Source organism: Pteropus alecto, unplaced genomic scaffold (genome assembly GCF_000325575.1).
Source record: "Pteropus alecto unplaced genomic scaffold, ASM32557v1 scaffold20, whole genome shotgun sequence".
Lineage (NCBI taxonomy): Eukaryota > Metazoa > Chordata > Mammalia > Chiroptera > Pteropodidae > Pteropus > Pteropus alecto.
Genome location: NW_006436298.1, coordinates 13827934 through 13852077, shown reverse-complemented (window position 1 = coordinate 13852077; position 24144 = coordinate 13827934). Strand labels below are relative to the sequence as shown.

Genomic DNA, 24144 nt, shown 5'->3' with positions numbered 1-24144 from the left:
TAAGCACATGATTAACCCACATAATTAGGATAAGCTAATCAAAAATACAAGATAGCATTTTTCACTTATCAGGATGTCAAAGATCTAAAGGCTTGGTAAAGCCAAGTCACACATGGTGTTAAAAAAAAAAGACATATTTTTTCTATACTATTAGTAAGAGGGATAACCTTTTGGAAGAACAATTTGGCATATCTTCATAGTTAACAAGTACAAATGCCCTTTGACTAATCAATTATATTTTTAAGAATTTAACTAAAAAATACTTAATGAGTAATGAAAAAATATGTGTATCTGAATATTTATAGTAAATTGTTTGTAATATTAAAAAGATGAATAAGAAACAAATATCCAGGAACTGAGATCTTATTAGGAAAAACTCATACAATGTAATACTATGAAAACAGTTTAAAAATTAAGACATCTATACATACTGATGTATACAGATTGATACAGAACTCCATAATTTCAACATACATTAATTATACATAGTATACGTTCATACTCTATACCAAATATATCTACACAACGAAATTTCATTTGTAATTCTTTAGGTTATATTCATTATTCCATAGAAACAAAAATATAAATAAAAAAACTTCTGAAAGGGTATACATGTAACTTATTCTAGTTACCTGTGGGTAGTGAGTATGTGGGGGTAGTGGAGGGAGACTTTTCGCTCTGTATTTTATACCTTTATATACTATTGTAATTATTTAACATGATCATAAATAATTTTTACATTGGAGCTTCTGAAAAAGAGAGTGGGCTGAATATGTGCATCTAATTTCACTTTATCTTGAAACTACAGTCAAAGATTGTTTAACCAGGCATAGAATCACAAAAATAACTAGGAGAAAAGGCAATAGCAAAACATCTTAGAAGCTATAAAGTAAAAAAGTAAGTTGAAATTGACTTAGAAGACTCAAGGTATTTAAATCTTAAGCTGGCCCTGAGAAAAATGAGGGCCCAGCCTAAGTTACACCAAGAATCCTAAAAGACTCAGGAACTGGTGGCACAAATTATCTCTGGAAATGGATGTTGGAAGGGGTGGGGGTAGAAAAGGATCGGTTGAAAGTGATTTAAAAAGCAATTAAATCCCTCGACCTCCTATTCCTTTCCATGACACAGAGCAACCACCACTCTCCCCCACTGCAGAAGACTAGCTATATTCTCTGGGAAAGATAAAACATAGGCTATAGGAACCAGCTTCAGGCATGGTGAAGGATAAGGATATCACCAAAAGCCAGGGATTAAAGAAACAGTTACAAACTGAACGTTGAGATTCCCAGTTGTCCCCATCCAGCGCCCAGAACATTGTTATACTAATACCCTGAGTTAAACAGAACATTGCAATCGTGACACAAAAATGAAATGCTATGAGGAAAAAAAGAAAATTCAGAGAATAATAAGAAAATAAGAAATTCTGAGAAATTAACTTTGATAGTAGAAATAACAAATTCAACAGGAAAGGTCAAAGATAAAAATGATGAAATTTTCAAGAAGGTAAAGTAAAAGTATAAAGAGATGGAAAATACAGGAGTTAGATAATCAGTACAGCAGATTCAATGAATTCAAATAATAGAGATGCAGAAAGAAAAAAAAAATCAAAAAAGTAATTCAGGAAAATTTCCCAGAACTTCAGGATTTAAGTTGCTAGAGTCAAAGAACCCAGTACAATGAATGAAAACCGAACCAAATCATGGTAAATCACCATGACATATTTGAGATGATTTAGGGACAAGGAGAAAATCTTCCAATTTCCAGAAGGAGGGTGCGGAGAAGAGAAGAAACAGAGAAATCACACGAAGAATCAGGAATCAGAATGACTTCAGACTGTTCGACAATAACAGTAAAAGCTAGAAGACACTGGAGTAACAAAATTCTAAAGGAAAATAATTTATAGCCTAGAATTTTATAATCAAAAGACCAAAAACTGTAAAGAGTAGAAAAAGACATTTACATCTGATATCCTCTCTCACGATGCTTTTAGAGGATGTACTCCACACTCCACCAAAATAAAGGAATAAACCAAGAGGAAGACATGGACACAGAAAACAAGAGAGTCAGTTCAAGGGAAATAAAGGGAATCTAAGAAGGTAGCTGTATAACAGGTATAAAGGGCAACCAGTCCAGGTTGGATTGGGTCAGGAGGCTCAGGAAAATAAAACTACTAAATATTTGATGAAAATAAATATCTTGAGATAGGGCGATTTAGGGTTGAGTTAATAAGTATACAAAAGAAGTGGTATATATAAAATGAATTAATGCTAAAAACATATTTAGAAAGTTAATTATTAAGAAATGAAGTAAATTATGCAGAAAAATAAGAAGTTAGGTCCAACTAAACGAAAGTTGTGTTTTAAGTGTATCATAAAGCACCTCTTCTCCAAAAAGGCCACTGTATGCTGAGAAAGATACATACACCAAGCTAGACTATTTGTATAAATATGGAGTCTAGAAGCTTTTTGGCCAATAGTCACTTAATGATACATTCTAACTACACTGAAGAACTAAAAATAAACATTTTCAATAGAATTTATGAATAATAATCTCTTATAATTACTGTAATTTGAAAGGCAAGAGAGGGATTATTTCTTCATGTTCAGACATGATGAAAAGTTTAAGTCAACAACAGAAGCAGATTAAAAACCAGAAGTGCTTTGCAATCAAGTCCTAAGTACCCAAGGAGAGTTGTTTTCAAGTTCCTTTCAGTGGAGCTACAAGAAAGCTGAGGATAAGGGTTAAGCAGCTGTTAACAAAGTCACTCGTGTTCAGGCCCATTTCCAGCAGCAAACTTGTGTGTGGAAGAGCTTCAGAACAGACCTGCAAGTGCGCAGGCAAAATGTCACAGAACTGGAAGGGCCCCAATCTAGGATTCACACTGAAAATCCGACTCTGGCAAAGAAACTATTCTCACCTGCAAAATTCTGGAATCACTGTCATTTCAACATTTACTAATGCTTATTATCCGTTAAAAGTATTCACCAACCTTAGCAGTCTTGTGTCACTTTCTTATAAAAATAGTTCTTAAGCAAAGTTAATCGGTTCCTGTGACTGGCACTATTTTCTAAGATTTGAATTTGAAGTTCTGTCAAAAGAAATGTTTATTTTATTTCAGTGTCAGCCTACTTGGGATCCTCCTATTATCATCATAAAAATACCTATTTGTGCCTATTCCATGGCACTTTCCACACAGCCATATGGCCTAGGCTTACCACTTCCACGACATCCAAACAGTGTTCCTTACCATTTTATGAATTTCATATAACTGGCACAGTCTGTACCCAGGATATCACTCACCATTTGGTGCATAGTGTAATCTAATGATACAGAACAGACATGTGTTTGATGGTGGGTTCCAAGAGCCAGCTAACTAATATATAAAAATCAGGTTTAAAGTTTGTAGACTTCCTAATGATTTGGTTTGTTACCATATTATTTCTAATTTTCACTTTTCAAACCAATCTTGAGGCACATTCTTGTGTAAACATTACAACAGCAACAAGGTACAGCTTTTCAGTAAGTTATAAGTTCCGTTAGTAAAGTATATTTTGAAATTCTAAAATAAAGGTCATTCTTGCTCAACATATTGGTTACTTTTAAAATGACTTAGATTCTATACTATATAATCTCATATGTGGAATCTAAAAACAAAAATCAAAAAATCAACGACATAAAAAACTCATAGATACAGAGAACTGGTGGTTGCCAGTAGCAGAAGTGGGTGAAATGGGTGGATGGTCAAAAGGTACAAATTTCCAGTAATAAAATAAATAAGTCATGCTAATGTAATGTACAGCATGGTAATGGCAGTTAATATTGTATTATATGTTAACGAGTTGCTAAGAGAGTAGATAGATCTTAAAGGTTCTCATCATAAAAGGGAAACTTCATGTACTGTTGGTGGGACTGTAAATCAGTGCAGCCACTACGAAAAACAGTGTGGAATCTCCTCAAAGAAATTAAAAACAGGACTACTATATGACCCGGCACTTCCATTTCTAGGTATTTATCTGAAGAAAGTGAAAACACTAATTCAAAAAGATATATGCGTCTCTATGTTCACTGCAGCATTACTTACAATAGCCAAGACACAGAAGTTAAGTGTCCATTGATAGATGAATGGACAAAGGAGATGTAGTACATATACAATGGAATATTACCCAGCAATAAAAAAATAAATAAATAAATGAAATAGCATTTACAATGACGTGGAAGGACCTACATGCCATTATGCTAAATGAAACAAGTCAGATGGAGAAAGACAAATCCCATGTGATTTCACTTAAATGTGGAAGCTAGAAAAACAAAATGAACCAACAACACTAAACAAAAACAGACTCACAGAAACAGAACAAACTGAGGGGAAGGAGGTGGGAGGATGAATGTAAAAGGTAAAGGGGAATGAGAGGCAAAAACTTCCAATTATAAATTAAATAAGCCACAGAGAAGTAGTGTGCAGCACAAGGAGTACAGCCAATAATACTGCAATAACCTGGTACGGGACAGATAGTTATCAGACTTAGCTTGATCACACTGTAAGATATATAAATGTCAAATCACTATGTTGTACACCTGACACTAATATACTATTTTATGCCAGCTATACTTCAATAAAAAAATTTTTTTAAGTTCTCACATAAGAAAAAAACTTTGTAACTGTGTGGTGACAGACGCTACCACAATATATACGTATATCAAATCATTATGCTGTATACCTGAAACTAATAAAATGTTATGTGTCAGTTATATGTCAATTAAAAAAAGAATTAGATTCTTACCTTTAACCAGAGTTTTTGAAATTTATAAATACACAAACCTTATAAAACGCAAACATCAAAGTCAAGTTTAAAGAGAGGCAACAAGGCATAAGAAATCACAGCAGCATGGAATGAGGCTGCCATCTTGATGCCATAAATACTTTGATTAGCTCTTTTGATTTGCAATTGATCATTTTTCCAGCTTTGCTTCTATTTTCTCTTGAGAAAAACAAAAATCTGACATCTGTCAGTGAATCCTTTCAAGTAGTAAAAAGGAATGGTGGTTGGAGATCTGTTGCTTGATTGTGGGTAGTACTAGCTGGTTGTCAGGCACTGGGCCAAGGACACAAAATAACAAATGGTTTGACATCTACTCTGTAACCTCAAAAATGTCAATCATAAAACTTTCAACTATCAACATAGCCTCTGCTATTGCCAGCAAAACAACAATCCAGTGCACCAAATAATGGAACAATAGATGCCACTGACCTGATAACCAACTCAAACATTTTTTTTTTTCCTAGGAATTAGTATTCCCAATTCTGGCTTGTTCTTTGTTTTCAAATTTAGCTGAAGCATATGGAACAGTTACATAAATCCTTTTGGGCACTGCAAGTATTCTCAGAAGCAGTACTTACCGTTCTAGTAAAACTTTGTAGGGGAAAAAAAAGCCTAAACGAAGTAAAGACTAATGAAAAACTGGTCACAGCTAAAATTTGGCCTTGTAAAAATTGTTCTACAATAACATTATGAAATTGGCAGGGATTTACATTTGAGCAAAAAATAAAATTTGCTTATGTAGGGACAACCAAGAACAAAATGCAATGGCAGTCAAAACTAATACATCAAAAATGGTAATGTCCAAAAGTATAACCACGAAAAACCCAGTCAAGGGACCTTGGGTCAAATACTCATTCTGTCACTCTCAGGTTACTAACCCTCTCAGCAGCAGCATTTTAGCCAAGGTAATGCAAGCTGCTGCGGCAATACATACAGATGGCAATATACATAATTTCCCATCAGTAAGGTGGTAAAACATGGTATTGGCGGAATCTCATAGTTTTTACAAGGAACAAAGGGTCTAATGTAGGCGAAAGACTTCTGCAATAGATATAACAAAAGTTTATTGATAATTATAACTGACAGTTCTTTTTAAATTTTAGCCCTATTTTGAAGATAAAGTATTTCCCTAAGTGCAAAACACCTGACTTGTTATTTTTATGACAAAGTATAAAGCTTAAATGATGAAAATCAAAATAATGCTTTTAATTTACCTTCAATATCTAAATTTGTTTGTATATAAAGACCACCAGAAATATTATAGCAACAGATTTTTCCTTTGATTAAGTCAAATAAGAAGCTGTTCTGAGGGCAAAAGAAATCAGGTATCTGTTTTTAAAAGTAGCTAGTCTAAGTAAATTTCCTTTTTGATGACAGTTTTCCATATTTTGCGGCTGAAACATGAGATTACCCTGTATTATAACAGAAAGGCCTCTATGCATTGCTATAGTTTACATAAGGGGGCAAACTTTACTTTTCACAATGCAAACACTGGCATAATCTTAATTTGTGCAATGAAAATTTCTGAGGATTCTCTCATGTTATCTGCAAGATTTTACAAAATAAGTAACAATAACAATAAAGCTCTGAGATGTTTTCCTTTAGTATCTGGTGTCCTCATGCTGAGAAACATGATCAGTTTTAATCATCTGACTTTTGTCACACTTACTTTTTTGTGATAAATGCTACAGAGTCCTCTCTCTATGTCAGGCAATTTACGTAGATGATTTTCTATCTGATCAAACACACTGGATTCTGAATGGAGAACTTCAGATACTGCGTCAAGCCGATCATTTATTTTCCTGTGAGAACAGAGTAATATCAATGATCAGATATGTAAAGAATTCAGACATTTTCCACTCTAAAGCCCAGTGCTGTGATATACCACTCAGAAAAACACAAAGGAGATTCCTCCATATCTCTGGCCCTTATTGAGCCTCATCATTCGAATCAAAGAGCAGATATCACACAAGGAGAGTCATTAGGTAGGGCACACTGGCTCATAAGGTTTTCCTTTCCTCCTGGGCCGACACTCGGAATACACTTCCCAGCCTCCCATGAAGTTACATATGTCCATGTACCTGAGTTTTAGCCAATGAAATGTGGGTAGGAATGATTAAGCCATTCCTAGCCCTCCCTGGTCCATAAAATCACCTATGTGATCTTACACATTCACTCTCTTCCTCCTTTGTCAGCTGGATGCTGAGCCCAGGGCAGTCTTATTGAGTCCATCAACTTGGGTCCATGAATAGAGCAAAAAAATTCTCCACTCCCACATCCACTACCAAATGGACTTTATATTAGCAAGAAATAAACTTTTATTGCATTTAAACCACTGAGATTGAAGATTTATTCGCTATAGTTGCTTGCATTACTTTGCCTACTGTAATAGGTTTACAATGGGCAACCAGATTTTCCTCTCTGACTGAAATGACTGACCATCTCAGTCAAAAAAAAAAACCAAAAAACAAAAAACAATCCATTCAGTTAACAAGCTGCTTTGACAGAAGACAAGGTGGTGGTGGTAGTTGAACTGATCAACTGACTGAAATGGGAGTAGACATACCAAGCCTACTGAGCAAAGACTGGGAGCAGCAGTAGAAAGTGCAGAAGACATGACATCAGCAGACATGGGAGACTAGGGTTGCAGGATTTTATCCATGGCTATACACTAAGTGATAGGCTGTTTGGGAAGAAATGGTGAGGCTCTGTCAACTTAAAAATGTTAACCTGACTGACTAAATGTGTCCTAAATGAGATGTGGTCCATCTAGTACCTATAAACACCAAAGGCCTACACTAGGGATAATGGCCACATGTGGTGTTAAAGAGTGAGATAAGTAAAGCTGTCCATTGGATAGCTGGCCCTCAGTAAATGTGCTTTTGAATGAATGAACAAGCAAGCAAATGAAAGAATGAACTGACATTTGGGGGAAAGGGAGACATCGGCCACTGAATACACATCTGTTTATCAAAGTTCTGCTGCTATCGCATCTGTTGATGGGAAAGGGCGAACCTTACAGCAAATCCTCCCTATATGACTGTGAAATTGAGTACTTTGCAGATAACTAGGTGCTTTTATCTTTATGATACTTATAACTATCCTGTGAGGCTGTGCATGTTCGTGATACAGATACTAATTTCAAGTCCCATTTCTATTCCACTTTTCTCTGGCTGGAGAACAGGCATTCAGTTTAGCATGACACAGCAGAACAAGCCAGAGATCTGTGGACACATGGACTGTCTCCTCCATTCTCAGTGGGATGGCCTCTTAAGTCTATCCGTTTCTCTCCAACTCTACTGCCATTACACTAGCCTAAGTAAAAGATCATTTCTCACAAAGACTACTAAAACAGCCTACTAACTTTCCTCCCCACATCCACTTGTCCCTTTTTCCATTCTCCGCACTGTACCCTGAGAGGTCTTCCTAGAACCCAAATCTGTTCATGTCATACCTCTGCTTTAGCTCATCAACAACTTGCCATTAACCTTAGACTCAAATCCAGAACCTTTAAATGACCTACAAGACAACTGATCCCCTGCTTATCTCTCACTTCAGACCACCTGTCACTCTCTTCTGCTCACTCTAAATTTTAGTCAGACTGAACTTTCAAATATCTTGGTCACTCCAAATTCTCTAACATCAGGGCTTTCTAGTTTACTGCTCGCTCTACCTTGAAGACTTTTCCTTTTTCCTACCACCTACCAGCTCCATTTTGTTTGGCAAATTCCTAATCACCCTTCCTCTGAAATGGCTTTCTAGATGCATTAGAATAGATTTAATCCTCTGCCATCCTTTTGCATACCACTCTCTCTATTTTCTTTCTGTGCGGAAATCAAAATTTTATTTATTTCTTCACTGCCCTTTCCACTAAACTAAACTGTAAGCTCAGTAAAAACAGGGATCATATCATCATTCCCACAGTTCTGGGACCACAATATATACTCAATAAATAGTTGTTGAATTCAATTCAATTCAATTCAATTCCAAAGACTACACATAAAGTAAATCAAGATGAGGTTAAAAAAAAATTAAAAATTAAATTTTCTTTGCATAAGATTGTTGTGATAAAATTAATCAATGTTTTACCCCAACATTTACCCAAAATGCTATACAAATATAAAGTTTTATTTTAATAACTCATTCCTGCATAAATGAAAGATGGCATCAATTGGAATAGACTAAGATGATGCTACAGATGGTATGAGGACAGATAAAATAATGCCATCTGTGAATGTATAAGACAGCCTACAAAGATAGCTACTCTCAAAAATTATAAAAGTTGTTGTCTGAGATATGAAAGGATAAAAGCAAAAGAGGTTAATAAAAATCATATTTATCATATTTATGAAGTCCAGCATAAGATTTTTCTAAAACAGACACAAAACTATACATTTCTTAGGTTATGCTAAGTTTGTTTGCAATCTGGGAAAATACAAAGGTAGCTGCTTTTATTTTAGCCTAGTGACAGCACAGGCAAAAGCTTGCTCACTATGATTCATTTTGGTTTTAACTCAGCCTTCATTGTTGAGGTAATAGCTTGGAGATTAATAATTCGGGCTGAGAAGGCAGATGAACTCAGTTCTAATCCAGGCTTTACCATTCAAGAGTTATTTAGCCTTGCCCTAGTTTCTCCACCTATAAATAAGAATAATAATGGTCCCTAAGTCATAGAGTTTTTACAAGAATCCAGTTAAATAATACATGTTAAGCACTTAGCACAGTGCCTGGTACATAGTAACAACTCTATACATGCTATGGTTACCATCTTCATTTTTATGGTGATCATTATTGGCTTACAAAATTTGTTTGGTAGAGTCTACAAAGAACAGCATGTGAGAGGGAAGAAATACCACCCAAACTATGTTTGGAAATAACTATGTGTAGACAAAACTTAAGACACGAGCATGCAAAAAAGTATTTTATGTAAAGTGAACAAGGAAGGATTACACAAGGAAAGCTAGTTCTAGGATCTCGAATGCTAAATCTGACTAGTAGAAGTGACTTAAAGTACTGTGTTGAGATTGGTTAGTAGGCTGCACTGAAAAAGAATGCCATAACTGATTACAGATGCCTAACACAAGCAGGGAGAAGGTGAAATGGTGTATGGCACTGTTTACCACAAACCTCTCATCATTGGACAGCTATAATTCCACTTATATCTCCTATGAGCATATCAGAATGCAAAGGAATGAAAATTATTTCTAATCAAGTTTTTTAAATAAAACGATTTATATATCTTAGAACTGTTCTTTAGTTAGCAGGAATAATAAGACTTTCCAAATAACTGTAATAAGTCAATATGTAAGAACATTAGAATAGAGAAAATTTACTTTGGTGCAATCAATAAGAGAGATTTGGTGACTCTAACAGTCAACAGGACAGGAAATAGCAATGTCAATTAGATGATAGTAAAGGTACTATTCCAAGATGTTGTATGGTATTCTACAGTTGATCTTACAAAATGATACATTCTAAACGAATGAAAAGACACCTGAGTCATTTCTTTACATATGACAAAAAAACAATTAACTTGAGGTTCTGGGAATGACAAAGATTTTTCTTTATCACCAAACCCCAAGGACTAAATGTGGGTGTCACTGGAGTCCTTCACATTTGAAGATGAACTAGGTGATGATGTTAGTATTTGTTGTGTGTGGCTGTCACTAAGAAACGCAATGTGTGACCTATAGCTATTGCCAATGTAAGGACATGTGATAGAGTCTGTACCTGCTGAATGCTATTCATAGAGATGCTCCTATAATTCTAACACAAGGTTATTTGGGGGGAAATGTTAAAATACAAACTGCTGGGGAAAGGTTGGTTTTTTTGTTATTCTAATTTTTTTCTGGAAGGGTTGCTTTAAAAGAAATATAATGAAATTCACACATTAACACATTGGTCATGTGATAAGGCTAAACCAACTACCTAAACAGATTTCTAGTAGAAACATAAATTATAAGCCCTTTCCTAGGACCTAAGCATCATTACTTGGATCTACCCAGCTTCACATTGCATATACACCATTCATTCAATTACTGAGTGCTTTCAAGTACCAACTATAGGAGGAGTGAAAGATGAAGGGTGAGAGTGTGATAGCAGAAGCTAGAAAGGTAAGCAGGGTCATGTGAGTAATGCACACCACATAGAAATGTTGACTTTATCCTTACAGCAATGGAAGCCAATGGCTAATGTTTGAAAGGACTTAAGAACAGTAGTAGGAAAGGTGATTAGAAGGCTGTTTCAGTAACCTAGGGGAGTGATGTTCATGATATGAATGAACTTAGGTAGAGGATATAGAAATGAAAAAGGGCCATAGTTTCAAGAGATATTAAGGATGTAAAATTAATGAGAGTTGTTATTGATAAGGGAGGTAAGAAGAAGTAACTTGGGTAATGAGATGCACTGTGATGCCACTCACAAATATTATGCTCAAAATCTTACACATCATGAAAGAAAGGTTTTATTTTATTTATGAAATTACATTCTAAAGAACAATTAAGAATATTTACCTTGTTACAAATGGTAAATCAGCCAAGAAGCTTTTAATGATTTTTATTATTTGTGTTCTGATGAGGCATCATTTTTACCGATAGACAATTTGCCCTTTCAAAATATTAAACAGAACAATTTTCTTATAGCTACTCTCTATTATCAGTACAGGCCACAAACCTGAGTCTTTGAAAAGAGCATGATATGACTCCTGCTTTTGGTAATGATGGGAATGGGTACTTTCAGACCATCCTTCCCACTGAGAACAATTTCAAAAGCCAAATAAAACATAAAAACATGTTCGTAAAAGCATCGAAGAACTAACAAAATGGTAAGGAATAACCACACCAAAATTTAAAAGAAAGAGCCCAGAGAAATAATCTAGCACTCAAAGCTACTTTTGCACTGAAGAGGTATGCCAAACGAATCTGCTATAAAAATGAGCTTGCTTCATAAGAAAGGTGAATTTTCAGTCTGAGTTGGTATCCTTTGAATGCATTAAAAGATGTCAAACATCGAACTTGAATTAAGATGGTCCCAGACTGGTGGTGCCAACAAGAATCTGGCAGAAGCAAGTAACAATTCTGCCTAGGAGAAAGCACCTTCATCCTAGCCTTCACATTACTCTTAAAAATATATTTCCAAATAATATAACCAGAAATCAGATGAGTAAGAATCAATAGCAACAACAGACAATAAAAACAGACATGCAAACTATCAAGCTTTGAGGGGGAGGGAGGCCTGAATGATTAAAAATACTCAATAAATCCAAGAGAAATCACCAAATGAAAGCAAAAGAAGCACAGATGAGAAAATTAGGAATCAAATCAGTTATGTAATTGTCCCTCTGTGCTACACTCTAGGTAATTTCTTCAAATATTATCTTGCATTTTAGCTATTGCATCTATTTCTATTTAACCAATTCAGTGTTGCTAAAAGCTGTATGTGGTTCTTTTTTAAAATCAAACTGATCCCTTTTGATGGTATTTTGTTCTGTGCTCAAGTTTTTGGTTTTTTGTCGTTTTGTGTTTTTTTTGTTTTTGTATTTCTTTTAACTTGGTGGTTTGATATTTATTTTTATAATTCCATTATCTGAGGGTCTTGGCATTCTAATTCTGCTGTTTGTAATTTCTGCTGACTCACACTAATAGTTACTTGTTTCCCTGTGTCTATTGTAATTACGGATGTGAGCTTAAGGAAGAGCTTTCCTCTTTGGGATTCCTAGGAGGCCTAGATTGACAAAGGGAGGATTTGCATTTGCTTCCGCTAGGAACTCTGAAGTACAATGGAATGATTTTATTTGATTTTAATTATTTTTTTTTATGCCTACAGCACCCGGTATTCCTAGGTGGTCTCCCATCCAAGTACTAACCAGGCCCGACCCTACTTAGCTTCCGAGATCAGACGAGATTGGGCACGTACAGGGTGGCTTGGCCATAGACTACGATGGGATGATTTTAAATAAATTTTACAACTTGGAAATTGTCAGACCTCACAGTATGAAGTGGAATAGCAAACCTGAGTAAGGATGGGCCTGTGGTTAAGAATTTTTGGAAACTTCCCCCGCTATGAGAGTAAGCCAAGAAAGACATATTTCTTTGTCCCTTCTCCTTACTGTGATTATGATCCTTTGAGTGTCTCACATTGCTGTAGACTCTCTAACTTAAACAGACACGAGGCCTTGTCTCCTCTTTATCACAAAGCTTTTTTAAACCAAATCCTTTTGATTATCGGCATCTGTGAAGGCCTTAGGGGCAGCTGCAACACCAGAGTCAACTCGCTTCCATTTCCAGCTCCTATTTGAATCTGTTACCTGAGACTTTCCCCTTATTTATTTGTTTAACAAGCTCAGTTGTCCTAAAAGAATATTTGTTACACTTCTGGAACCTTTCTAGTTACTTCGTATAGAGAAGCATTTTAAAGACATTAAAGCCACAAAAAATGAAGTCCTCCCACAGCATTTTGAGGGGATACATTCTGAAAATCTCCACCAATAAGGGTGGGGAGTAAAAGAGAGAAAGATAAAGCTGGAAGAGTCAAAAAGGAAAAGATCTGCATCTCTTCCTTCTTACTCTCCTGTGTTTCTTCTCAGCCCAAATGAAAGTTGCCATTTACTGGGGTCTGTATCTCACTGGAGGCCCTGATACTGTAGAATAAACCAGAGACCAGCTACATGTTCCTGGATATATGCACCCCAAGAGATGCTAGTTCATCCATATGCAATAACAGTCAGAGTAGACATTTGGATAAGACGTATCTAGCGTCACTTTTTTCTTGGCAGCAGCAGTCCCCCTCACCCCTCTCAGTCAGCAAAGGCAAAGGGGCATGGGGTCAACACCAATCAATCACACAGATCTCAATTACGTACCACCAACCACTCTTATTTCTCATTTACAAGCAGTACTGTCTCAATGCGCTGAGTAAAATCAGGGTCGCCACAGGTGATCATTCAGTTGGCAGGCTCATGGAACATGAGAAACCACAAAGAATAAACAGGGCCTCCTATTGTAGTTAATTTCAAGAAGTTCCAGAGAGTTAAAAATGGCATTTAGTTTTACTGTATTATACATTAAATGTTAAATGGAGGAAATACGTAACATTCTATTACTCTGTCATTTAGCCTGGGGCTATGAATTAGAAATATAATCACTAATAATCCAAACATATAGGCTTACCATTATTTATTTAGTCATGTAATTATTCAAAACAATTAACACTCACTTATGTACTTAGTGCTTTAGAAAATTACACGAAAATTAATTGTCAAGGATCTATTTCCTAACACCAAGAATTTTCTATTTTCTTAATTTTAATTACTTATGTGATTTAAATGCCAAGAACAAACTTAAGATGCTTAATTCTCTCCAGCAGTTTTCTCAAAATCTAATTTTAATTATGAAAGTATTCTTCATTTGTTTTACTTGTGGTATTGAGCTATACAGTGAATAACAGGTAAGTATTTTACTTTAGGTACAAAAGCTTCCACTACTTGTATCTCCTTCACTTCACTAGGAGACTGTACCTTGACCAAATTAGATCAGAAACTCCTTGACACTAGGAACAATGTCTTGCCACTGAGACGGAATAACACAAAATTTAAAATAACTACCTTATACTATTAAGGGAAAGAATCAAAGTACACAGTACTGTGTATATAATGCCTCCGCCTATGTAAAAAGGTGAAGGGACAGCCATTCATATTTGATTATTTGCTTTTAAAACAAAAATTCTCTAAAAAGATATACAAGAAAATAATAACCATAATTATCCAGTAGGAAATGGGCAAATGTGGGATAGGGATGAGAGATAAATATTTCGCTATATATCTCTGAACTTAAACTCTGACACTATGTGAAGTTATTGTCTCTTCAGAAATTTCAATAAATTAATTTTTTATGCTAAAAAAAGGAAAATAGAGTTGAAACAATACAAAGGTAAAGAAAAAAATAGCCAACTACAGCAACAGACTACTAGCTATTCTCTAAACATTTCTTCTTCACCCTTAACAAACATATGTTAATCTCCCTTGCAGTTAAGTGAGACCATCAGAATGATTTCTAGCCAAGGAGATATGAGAAGTGATACCTGCCACTGCAAGACCTGGCTCATAAAAAACAAAAATATATCCTCCATGCTCTTTCCTCTTCCACTGGCTAAATGTCATTGTTCAAGTAGACCTCAGAAGTCACATGTTTAAGACTTAAGAGCCCCTGGGCTTCCTAGATGACTGTGTGATGAGAGTTCCAGCCCGAGACCGTGGATCGTTTATGCAAAGAAGAAATCAATTTCCACTCTATTAAAGCCATGAAATTTTAGGGAGGCCTTTTTGTTACCAGTTAGTTTCTCTAGCCAACACACTATCTTTAGTCTCAACAAACATGTTAATGTGTACTTAGTCAATCAGAACATGAAGCTGAATTTCTTAAGTTCCTAGGGCTTAATCAGCTTAGAGCATTAAATAAAAGAGAAAGGTTGTAATCCAAGCCCAATCACACAAATTGATAGTGCTCAATTGCCAATGGCTGCATCATTCTGAGAGAAGACTCACACAAAGACTCTACCTACTCATCAGTGGTCCTTGCAATTCTCCTCACCATCCGGACTGCGGCTACAGGCAAAAGGTAAAACACAGGCAAGTACAAGATTCAGGAGAACTGACTGGGACAGATCCTGGACAACTGACAACACAAGCACAGACTCCTCCCTGTCACCACTGGAAGCCTCCAGCTGGGTCATCTTATGACTGTCTTCTTTTAATGGCTGTATAATATTTTAACGTATAACTAAATAACAATTTATTTTTCCATGCCCTACTAATAACTAGGTTGCTTCTAATTTGGGGGGATTATAAAGGCTACAGCTATTTTCTTGACCACATAATTGATGCTAGAAACCACACTAATCCTTTATTTATACTGTTTCGTTTGGTCCTCACAACAACACTATGAGGTAGAGACTGTAATTTCCATTTAACAGGTGAAGACATTAAGGTGTATAAAAGTTCAAACTCATCCAAAGTGACACAACTGAGCAAGGGAATTGGAACTAAAGGTGAGTCTCATTAATTCCAAACAAAACTGTGCTTTCAGATGGGCCCGTATGTGCTTGGCTGGATGATCTTGGATAATTAACCTGTCTCAGTTTTTCTCACCTATACAATGAAGCAACAACTATCTCTGAGGACAGTTGAAAGAATCTGTAGACGTAACACAGATTTTTTAAATGCAGCACAGTTACACACTGGTTTCCCATCCTGCCATTTTCTTTCGGCTCGCTGGATCCTTCTGAGCTTTCAGTTTTCTGCTTCTCCCATACGGAGACTCATTTACAATGAATCTTAGGCTTCAGCCCTTCCCCCTTTTCACTCTGGCTATTTTTCCTTCCTCGACTCTTACGTCTGGACCTCTGCTTCTTTCTACCCAAACATTTCCTTTATTTATTTTTTTAATATGTTTTTTATTCCTAAAATCAATCTAACATTAACAAGTACCTTCACCTGGACAGATACAGTCCAGAATATTTTTCAAAGATAAGACAGATGGATGATTTTACAGAGTACTATACTATAGGAACGAAATTGCAGAATGTTTGCAATTTATATAATTCAATGGTTCTTTACAATGTCATTTCAGATGCTGAATAAATGGGCAGTGCATTTAAATGATAATCAAAACTCTTGTTTCCATTCAAGAGATGAGTACATTCAATCTACTTGTGCCCTAAAAAAGGGAAAGTTTTAAAATATTTGAGCCTATCTGTTATGGTCTGAATTATGTTCCCCCCAAAAATATATGTTGAGGACCTAACCCACAGTGCCTCAGAATGTGACCTTACTTGGAAACAAGGTTATTATACATGTAATTAGTTAAGATGAGGTTATCCTGGAATAGAGTAGGCATCTAATCCAATACGACCACAACCTTATTAAAAGAATGCCATGTGAAGAGATATGCACATGGGAAGAAAGAACACCATGTGACTGTGAAGGCAGAGATAAAAGAGGCATCTACGGGCCAAATAACACCAACGATTGCCAGCAAACCACTAGAAGCTAGGAGAGATGCGGGGAACAGATTCTCCCTGGCCTCTTAAAGAACCAATTCTACTGATACCTTAATCATGGACATACAGCCTGCAACTGTGAGACAAATTTATGTTGTTTAAGCCACCCAGTTTGTGATATTTTGTTACCCCCTAGCAAACTAAAACACTATCTAAATCATCCATTATAGAAGTCAAATTCTACAGGTGTGGTCTTAAAGAGACATAGGAAAATCAGCATGTGACCGAATATTTCTAAGCAAATAAATGCTGACTCAGATGTGTTTAGAGTTACGAGTTAGACCTTTTACACGAGACTTAAAACTAGCTATGCCTAAGGTGAAAGACGGCCCCTTCCTATCAATGTCCTTACTAAGTCACATGATTTTCTCTGCGTAACTTCTATCTACTCTAATTCCACTAGGGGTTTGACAAGAATGCAAGATGTTGCCAAACCATTTCTTCCAGTTAAGTACAATGTTTTCAAACCTGAGCAATCAATTATTCCACTAGCAGGGAAAAAATTGTTTCTCAGAATCACTTCTGAGAAAATAAAACAAAGAATCACATAAAGGAAAGCTACTTGTACAGTCTTTTTAAAATCAAGCTTTTCTTAGAAAAATAAACTGTTACACACATATATCTTTATTTTCGAAACCTATTTAGAACTGTAAGGTTTTTTTAAAATTTATTATTATTATTTACGCCTACAGCACCTGGTCTTCCTAAGCGGTCTCCCATCCAAGTACTAACCAGGCCCAACTCTGCTTAGCTTCCGAGATCAGACATCAAGCTTGTTCAGGGTGGCATGGCCGTAGACCATGGACCGTGGCTCCACTGGGGCGCGAACCTAGGACCTTCTGGGTGTAAAGTAGACATGCTAACCGCTACACTATGGAACCACGTCCAAGATTTTCAAATAGATTCATTCATTTGGTCGTAATTTCTTGATCATCTATTACATTCAAAGCACGATGAGCCCCCAATGCATTCTCTGTGTGTTGAGGGTGGAGGGGTAAAAAGCTGGACAGGATTAAGAGGAGTTAACTGTCTAGAGAAAGAAGAAACAGGAGCACTTCTCAAAGGCGATATCAGAGTTAGGTCTTAAATAATTCACTTTTAATAATTCATTCAATAAATACTTGTCAAATGTTTGTTATAAATGAAGCACAGTTTACCGAGACAGATATTAAATAAACAGATAAAAAACAAATATCAGTCATGATAAGTCCTATATGCTATCGAAGAATGATACAGGAACATAATTTAGATTAGGAGATCAGAGAAAAAAGCTCTGAAGAGATAACACTTTTAAGGTGAGAGCTAAGGGTAAGGAGTTAGCCATGTAAAGACTAAAGAGAAAGGGAAGAACATTCTAGGTAGAGAGACCAGTGAACGGTGAAGACGATGAGATGAGGAAAAGCTTTGGGATGCTCAGGAACCAAAGGAAGGCCAGAGTGACCAGAAGACAATAAATGAGTGAATGCAGGGGAGGGTCGGAAAGCCAAGTTAAAAAACTTTTATTTGAAGCACAATGGAAAGCCAATGAAGACTTTAAGGGAGGGGAGTGACATGTTTCAGTCTTTATTTTGAAAAAAGAGATCCTTTAGGAGGATACGGCAGCAGTCCGATTGAGAACTGATGGCAGTTGAGACTAGGGTGATGGCAGTAGGGATGGCAAAACATGCAAAGACTCTGGATATATTTTAGAGAAGGAAGCAATAGGACTTAGTATTAGGCTGTATGTGGCTATTGGAAAGGAAATGTTCAGGATAGCCCCTAGGTTTCTGGCTTAAGCAGCTCATTAGGTACAGGTGCTAGCTCCTAGAATGAGGAAAACAGGAAAAATAACAGGATTGAACACATTGTTTTGAGGGGTGTGTGACAGACCTGTGCGTTTCTGAATCTAATTTGAATATATAAGTCTAGAGAGTAGAGAAGAGTAAAGACCAGAGATACAAATTTGGGAATCACTGACATTTTGATATTTATCATCGTAGCAACAGGTAAGTTCATAGGAGTAGGGTAGAAGATAGTGAGAAGAGAAGAGGAGGTGAAGGGAGGGTAAGGGAAAGAAGAAAGCCGAATCTATTCCCCGCAGCTCCTAAGTTCGGGTCTCAGGAACTCCCAACACTGAAAAGATACATAGAGGACGAACGGCTAGCAAAGGAAACTTTGAAGAAGCGGCCAGCAAACTAGGAAGGGAACAAAAATAAGTAGAAGTTTCCACTTCAGAAAAAAAGAACAAAGATCCTGAAATAAATCACACTCAGTGTGTTGTAAGAACTATAAACAGTACGGAGCAACATAATGAAATATATGTTTTTTTTAAATCTATAGGTCATGCAGAGTAGAAACAGAGAAGGGCAAGACCACAGGCATGGAAGTGCTTAGCTTCAGCTTCCTCAGTAAACAAAAAGCCTTTTATGTAAAGACTTTCATCTGACTGCCTTTTATAAAAAGTGATTTTACAAAAAGGCAAGATGATATACTACCACCTCTTGACAAAGATTCAACGTTTTCACTGTTGATCAAAATAATACAACCACTAGAAGGGGAGAAACATTGCTCAGAGTCTGCTTCATAGTAAGTAATCTGCTGTTCTGCATGTGCACACACACAGCTGTCTTTCCAAGAAATCACCCTCTCACTGAAGGAAATGCTTTGTTTCCAATCTGTTTTGCCCACTCAAATTGCACACTTCTGAGGCAGAGATGTCCTGGCAGATGTGTGGGTCTGTAGCCGCTGGAGATAATGGTGACAAAGTCATCAGCACTTAAGTTAGAAGAGAACCCATGGCCACAGATAAGAGCCTAAGTAGTGTTGAAAGTGAGAAGAGGCCCCAGGAGAGAACTCTGGGTATCGTCAACATTTACAGTGCAGGTAGAAGAGGTACTCAAGAAGGAAATGCATAACTTACTTTTGTTTAATATTTTAAAATATAGAGTACATTACTAAATCTTGAACACTTCTAAGATGAAGAAATCTGCCTTGGAAATTAATATTATGCCTAAAACATCATTTTAGAGAATCGTCTCATACTTTTAAAAGTCTTCTTCTCCCCTGCAAATCAATATTTACAAGAATTTGCATTTTCAGGCTTTTTGACAAAACTAATAAAGTACATATGGTTATATATAAAAAAGTGACAAGACCATATCAACTCAAAGAAGCAAAAGAAATTCAAAGATGAAACCTCAAAAAAAATGAATTCAATATAATTTAATTTTAAAAGGTCTTAGGACTAATGGCTTGCCAATGTGACATGTGTTTATAAGAAGAAGCCAGAGAACTATGCTGGAGAATCTTCCTGCCTGAAATTAGCAGAGGTCATAAAAAGTATTAATCATACATAAGAAAGCATAAACTATTTATAAAAACTTATGTGGTTTCAGTGAAGTATATAAAATCTAGTCTCAATAATCTAAATGAAATCTTTGAATCAGTCAATAAGTATAGGGTAAAAGCCATTTAGACTTTCTAAAAGACACCAGTAAAATTCTGCACCAAAGAGGTCATTTTATGGAATAAAAGGTGGTAAGAGTGAAAAATCCTCTGAAATTTGAAACACTTGGTCCTGGATTTATGAACTGTGAGATTTCCCTGGGAGCTGAAATAGACTAAAAATATAAAGAAGATCTTAAGGGATTTAAGAGAATTCATAGATGACTAACAAATAATGGGCCCTTGGAGAACTTTGAAAGGTCTGTCTTATATTGCTAAATTCCCTTGTCACCAATTATTTGTTCTATGATAACTGTAGAAGAAAACCAGGCCCTAAACTAGCATTTGGCTGCCAATGTCAGCAACAGAATATTAGCCTAGATGGACCATTGATGTGATAAGCATGGCACCTATGTTAGTTAAAATAATAATAATAATAAATATATAATTGACTTACTGACTAATCAACTGAAGATTTTCTCAATGTGTTTATTTGGAATAGGCTGCAAGTACCATTAAGATTTAACTGGAAGATGAAAGTTTTAAAACTATGACCTAAAATAAAAAGGGCAAAGGAAAAGTTTTGTGTGCTTGTTTTCAGCTATATAATTGTTAGGCCAGTCTAAAGTTCACACTTGAAAGCATCAGTATTCAATGCATGGCATGTTTTCTCTCAATCTTTCTGGGAAAGTAAGATCCCAAGGGATACATAATTCAGTCCCTAAAGAGCATACAACATGGTCCACTGAATTTATCTCAACTTAATCTTGGTTATTATAAAACAAATTTAACGAGAAATAAAAATTTTAATTTACATGAAAAAGTCTACTAGTGAGTCTGTTTCTAGCAAATAAGATAGTAAGAATTGCTGTGCATGCTTAGGTAGATGTCTCTCCAGAAGCCAGAATGCAACACCCCTTAGGCTGTGTCCACAGACTATCTGCAGAAAGCCATCTTGTCTGCTGTTGCTCCACAAGGTAACCTTATTTCATTTGAATACTGAACCAAAGTAGATACTTCCATTTTCAGAATTTCTTCTTTATCTAGTCAATTTCCCCTGCTCAAAGGTCTTTATGGTCAAGAAGGGAAATCAAAATGCCCCACGAAAGCTGAAGTGATTTGGTAATCATCATCAAAACAATGTCATAAAGCTTATTACTAACACTAATAACAATATCTGCTATCCTTTATGGTAGATGACTATCTCCTAAGCACAGCATAAAACGCAGCCAAGAGTGAGGCTATTGTGCAACTTAAAGAGAAATGCACATAAAACCCCTAGCATGGTGCCTGGTATGTAATAAAGGTGCTCCTAGTAACTCATGCTACTATCTTAAACATCTCATGCCCAACCCCTCTTTCAGATTCCTACTAGTACTGCTTTAGCTCAGATCCTCAGAAGCTCTCAGTAAACTTGCTAACAGCCCTGACCATCACCACCACGCTGGCCCCTCCGACACACAAGCCTAGCTTTGATCCTTTCACTCCCAGGCTCGAAATCATTGGATTAACTTCCCCTGGCTACCAACTCCTCAGCCTAGCCTACAAAGCCCTCTACAAAAGATAGGATTCCATCTCTCCAGCCCCTTCCCTCCCTACCCCCTTATGCTACTGATGACCCCAAACTACCTGGATAACTCACTTTCCCTGAACACACATCATGTCTTCCAATCTGCAAGCAGGCTCATTCTTAGGGAAAAGGAAAAAAAATCCTCATAATAATAGACAGTCTATTGCCAGATACAAACTAAAATCTTCCCTAATTTAAAACTGTGTTCTTATAATTCATGGTAACCTTGGTTTTAAGGAGGGCAATATACTTTTAATTTCACAACTTTATATAATTTCAGAATAAACACACAAAAAAGGATTCCCTTTACCTTAATTTAAGGAGTGGCTGGGTCACCCACTTCTTTAACTTCCGTCTCCCAAATGAAGTTTTAGTATGGTCTAAAACCCAAAATAAACTTCCTTTGGTTTTCTTATCAGTCTAAGAAAAGCGAGAAAACAAGTTTTATTAACTAGACGATTGTATTTGTACCCAAATAGCTAGCTGTTCATGTGCTCTAATGATTCCATATACCCTAGTTTTAACTGTTACATATGCCTAGCATAACAAACGGCTCATCACAGGTGTTTATTTAATGTTTGATGAATGAATGTGTGTTATATATATAATACTTACATATACAAACCCACACACATATATACACACTATATATATATATGAAGTATTGATATTTTGCACAAAAAAGGGATGGGCTATGTATTATTTTTAGTTAACTAAGAATAAATTATTAAGACATCTCTTTTGACATATATATTTGTCCTATGCATCTTAAAAATATAATTATATACTTTTCTGCCTTAGGAAGTATAATGAAGATAATTTAATATTCTTTGGCAATTCAGTACCGTTGACTGCCTCAGAATTAACATTCTAAAGACCAATGCCCTCAAGACAACATTAAACAAGTATAAGGTACTGGAGGTAGACATGAACCTGCACTACACTCTGAGAATTTACCCTGGAAGGGTTTTGTTTTAGTCTGTTTTGTTAAATCATAGATAGCTTATCTATCTATGCTTTGCTACTTGAAAATTGAGCCATAAAAAAATTTACAATTAATAGAGATAGTTCATTTTAACCAAGTAAGTTTTCATTATCTTATAAAAAGTCTATTAATAGGTTTAAATCTTATTTGAAATATAAAATTAAAGTTTTTACCTGAGTTTTCTTTGTTTTAACTTTTCCTTTTCCTTCAAATCATCAAACAGGTACTTAGAAAATACCTATGGCTCAGGTGTATGATTGGTAAAGGTATATTAAGGCATGGTCTCTCCCCTCAGGGCACTTATATCCAAGTTTGGGAGAAAAGACTCATAATTAGAACACAATGCCACCTGGCAGAAATCAACTTTAACTGTATGACATAAGCTCCCCAGGCCTTAGAAGTTTAAAGCAGAGCACACACAGAAGCTACGGTGGTCACGGAGGCGCCCCGCTCCCTCCCTATGGATAAGACTAATGGCCAGTGCTGACTGTTGAGGGTGGTCCGAATTAGTAACACCAGGGCCCCTTCTGAGACAAGAGTCCAAGTGGCCTGTCTGCAGTACAGGGTCCCAGGAAAAGGACGACGGTGAGGAATGAAGTTCCATTTAGCTGGCATCACTGGAGAAGCAGGCACAGAGAAGAAAAGGAGAGACGAGGGAGACCCAAGTCCTGTTATGCCTCTGCTCTCCCTGACACGCGGCCCTCCTCACTACCCCTTGCCATTGCTCGTTGGTAAGGGAAGCCAAAGCTGAAGTGCAAAGACAAGCAGAAAATGTTAATGCTCAGCTTCTGTTTCTACAAGGGCCCAAGTCTTGATAATGAAAGGATTTTTAAAGGGTATTTTGCCTTATAAATTTGATTTCAGAACTGCCTCCACAGTAGCATGATTCAAACAGGGAGGATGAGAAAGAAAAAAGAAAGCTTGGAATGCTGGGGCTGTGTCTGCGGGCTCTGACTACCCTTTTATTCCTACTACTTGTTTTCTATCATGCAGACGTATACAGAGTTGATGAGAAAGACTTGTGGGAAAAATTCTCGACATCTGGATAATGGAATTGCAAGGCAAATGTGTTATTGAATGAAAGTAAGCTGACCCTAGGACATAAGGATAGCTTGGAAGAGGAAAAAACTAAATGAGAGAAACTAGTAATATACAAACCTGGGAGTCAGGAGAATAAATTCAGCTTTTACTATAATTCACAATGGTAATAAATATTTCTGAAGAGCTTTAAACCATTTGACTCAGATGGTTCAGCTTCTCCACTATTTACTCAAATGACTTGGAACTGCTTT

General features: G+C 36.3%; 1 protein-coding gene and 2 pseudogenes across 3 annotated transcripts in view; all 3 read right to left on the bottom strand.

The window, feature by feature from the left end:
• MSH3 (mutS homolog 3) overlaps window positions 1-24144 on the bottom strand; it is a 125231-nt gene that overhangs the window by 56105 nt on the left and 44982 nt on the right. For all 3 annotated transcript variants that reach the window (XM_006913187.3, XM_025047666.1, XM_025047667.1), the window contains 2 exons: window positions 22178-22287; window positions 6490-6622 (listed from right to left, as the gene is read on the bottom strand). In XM_006913187.3, the coding sequence (XP_006913249.1) occupies window positions 6490-6622; window positions 22178-22287 (243 nt within the window). The remainder of the gene's footprint in view (window positions 1-6489; window positions 6623-22177; window positions 22288-24144) is intronic.
• Window positions 12636-12754, bottom strand: LOC112480673 (annotated as a pseudogene).
• Window positions 17558-17673, bottom strand: LOC112480849 (annotated as a pseudogene).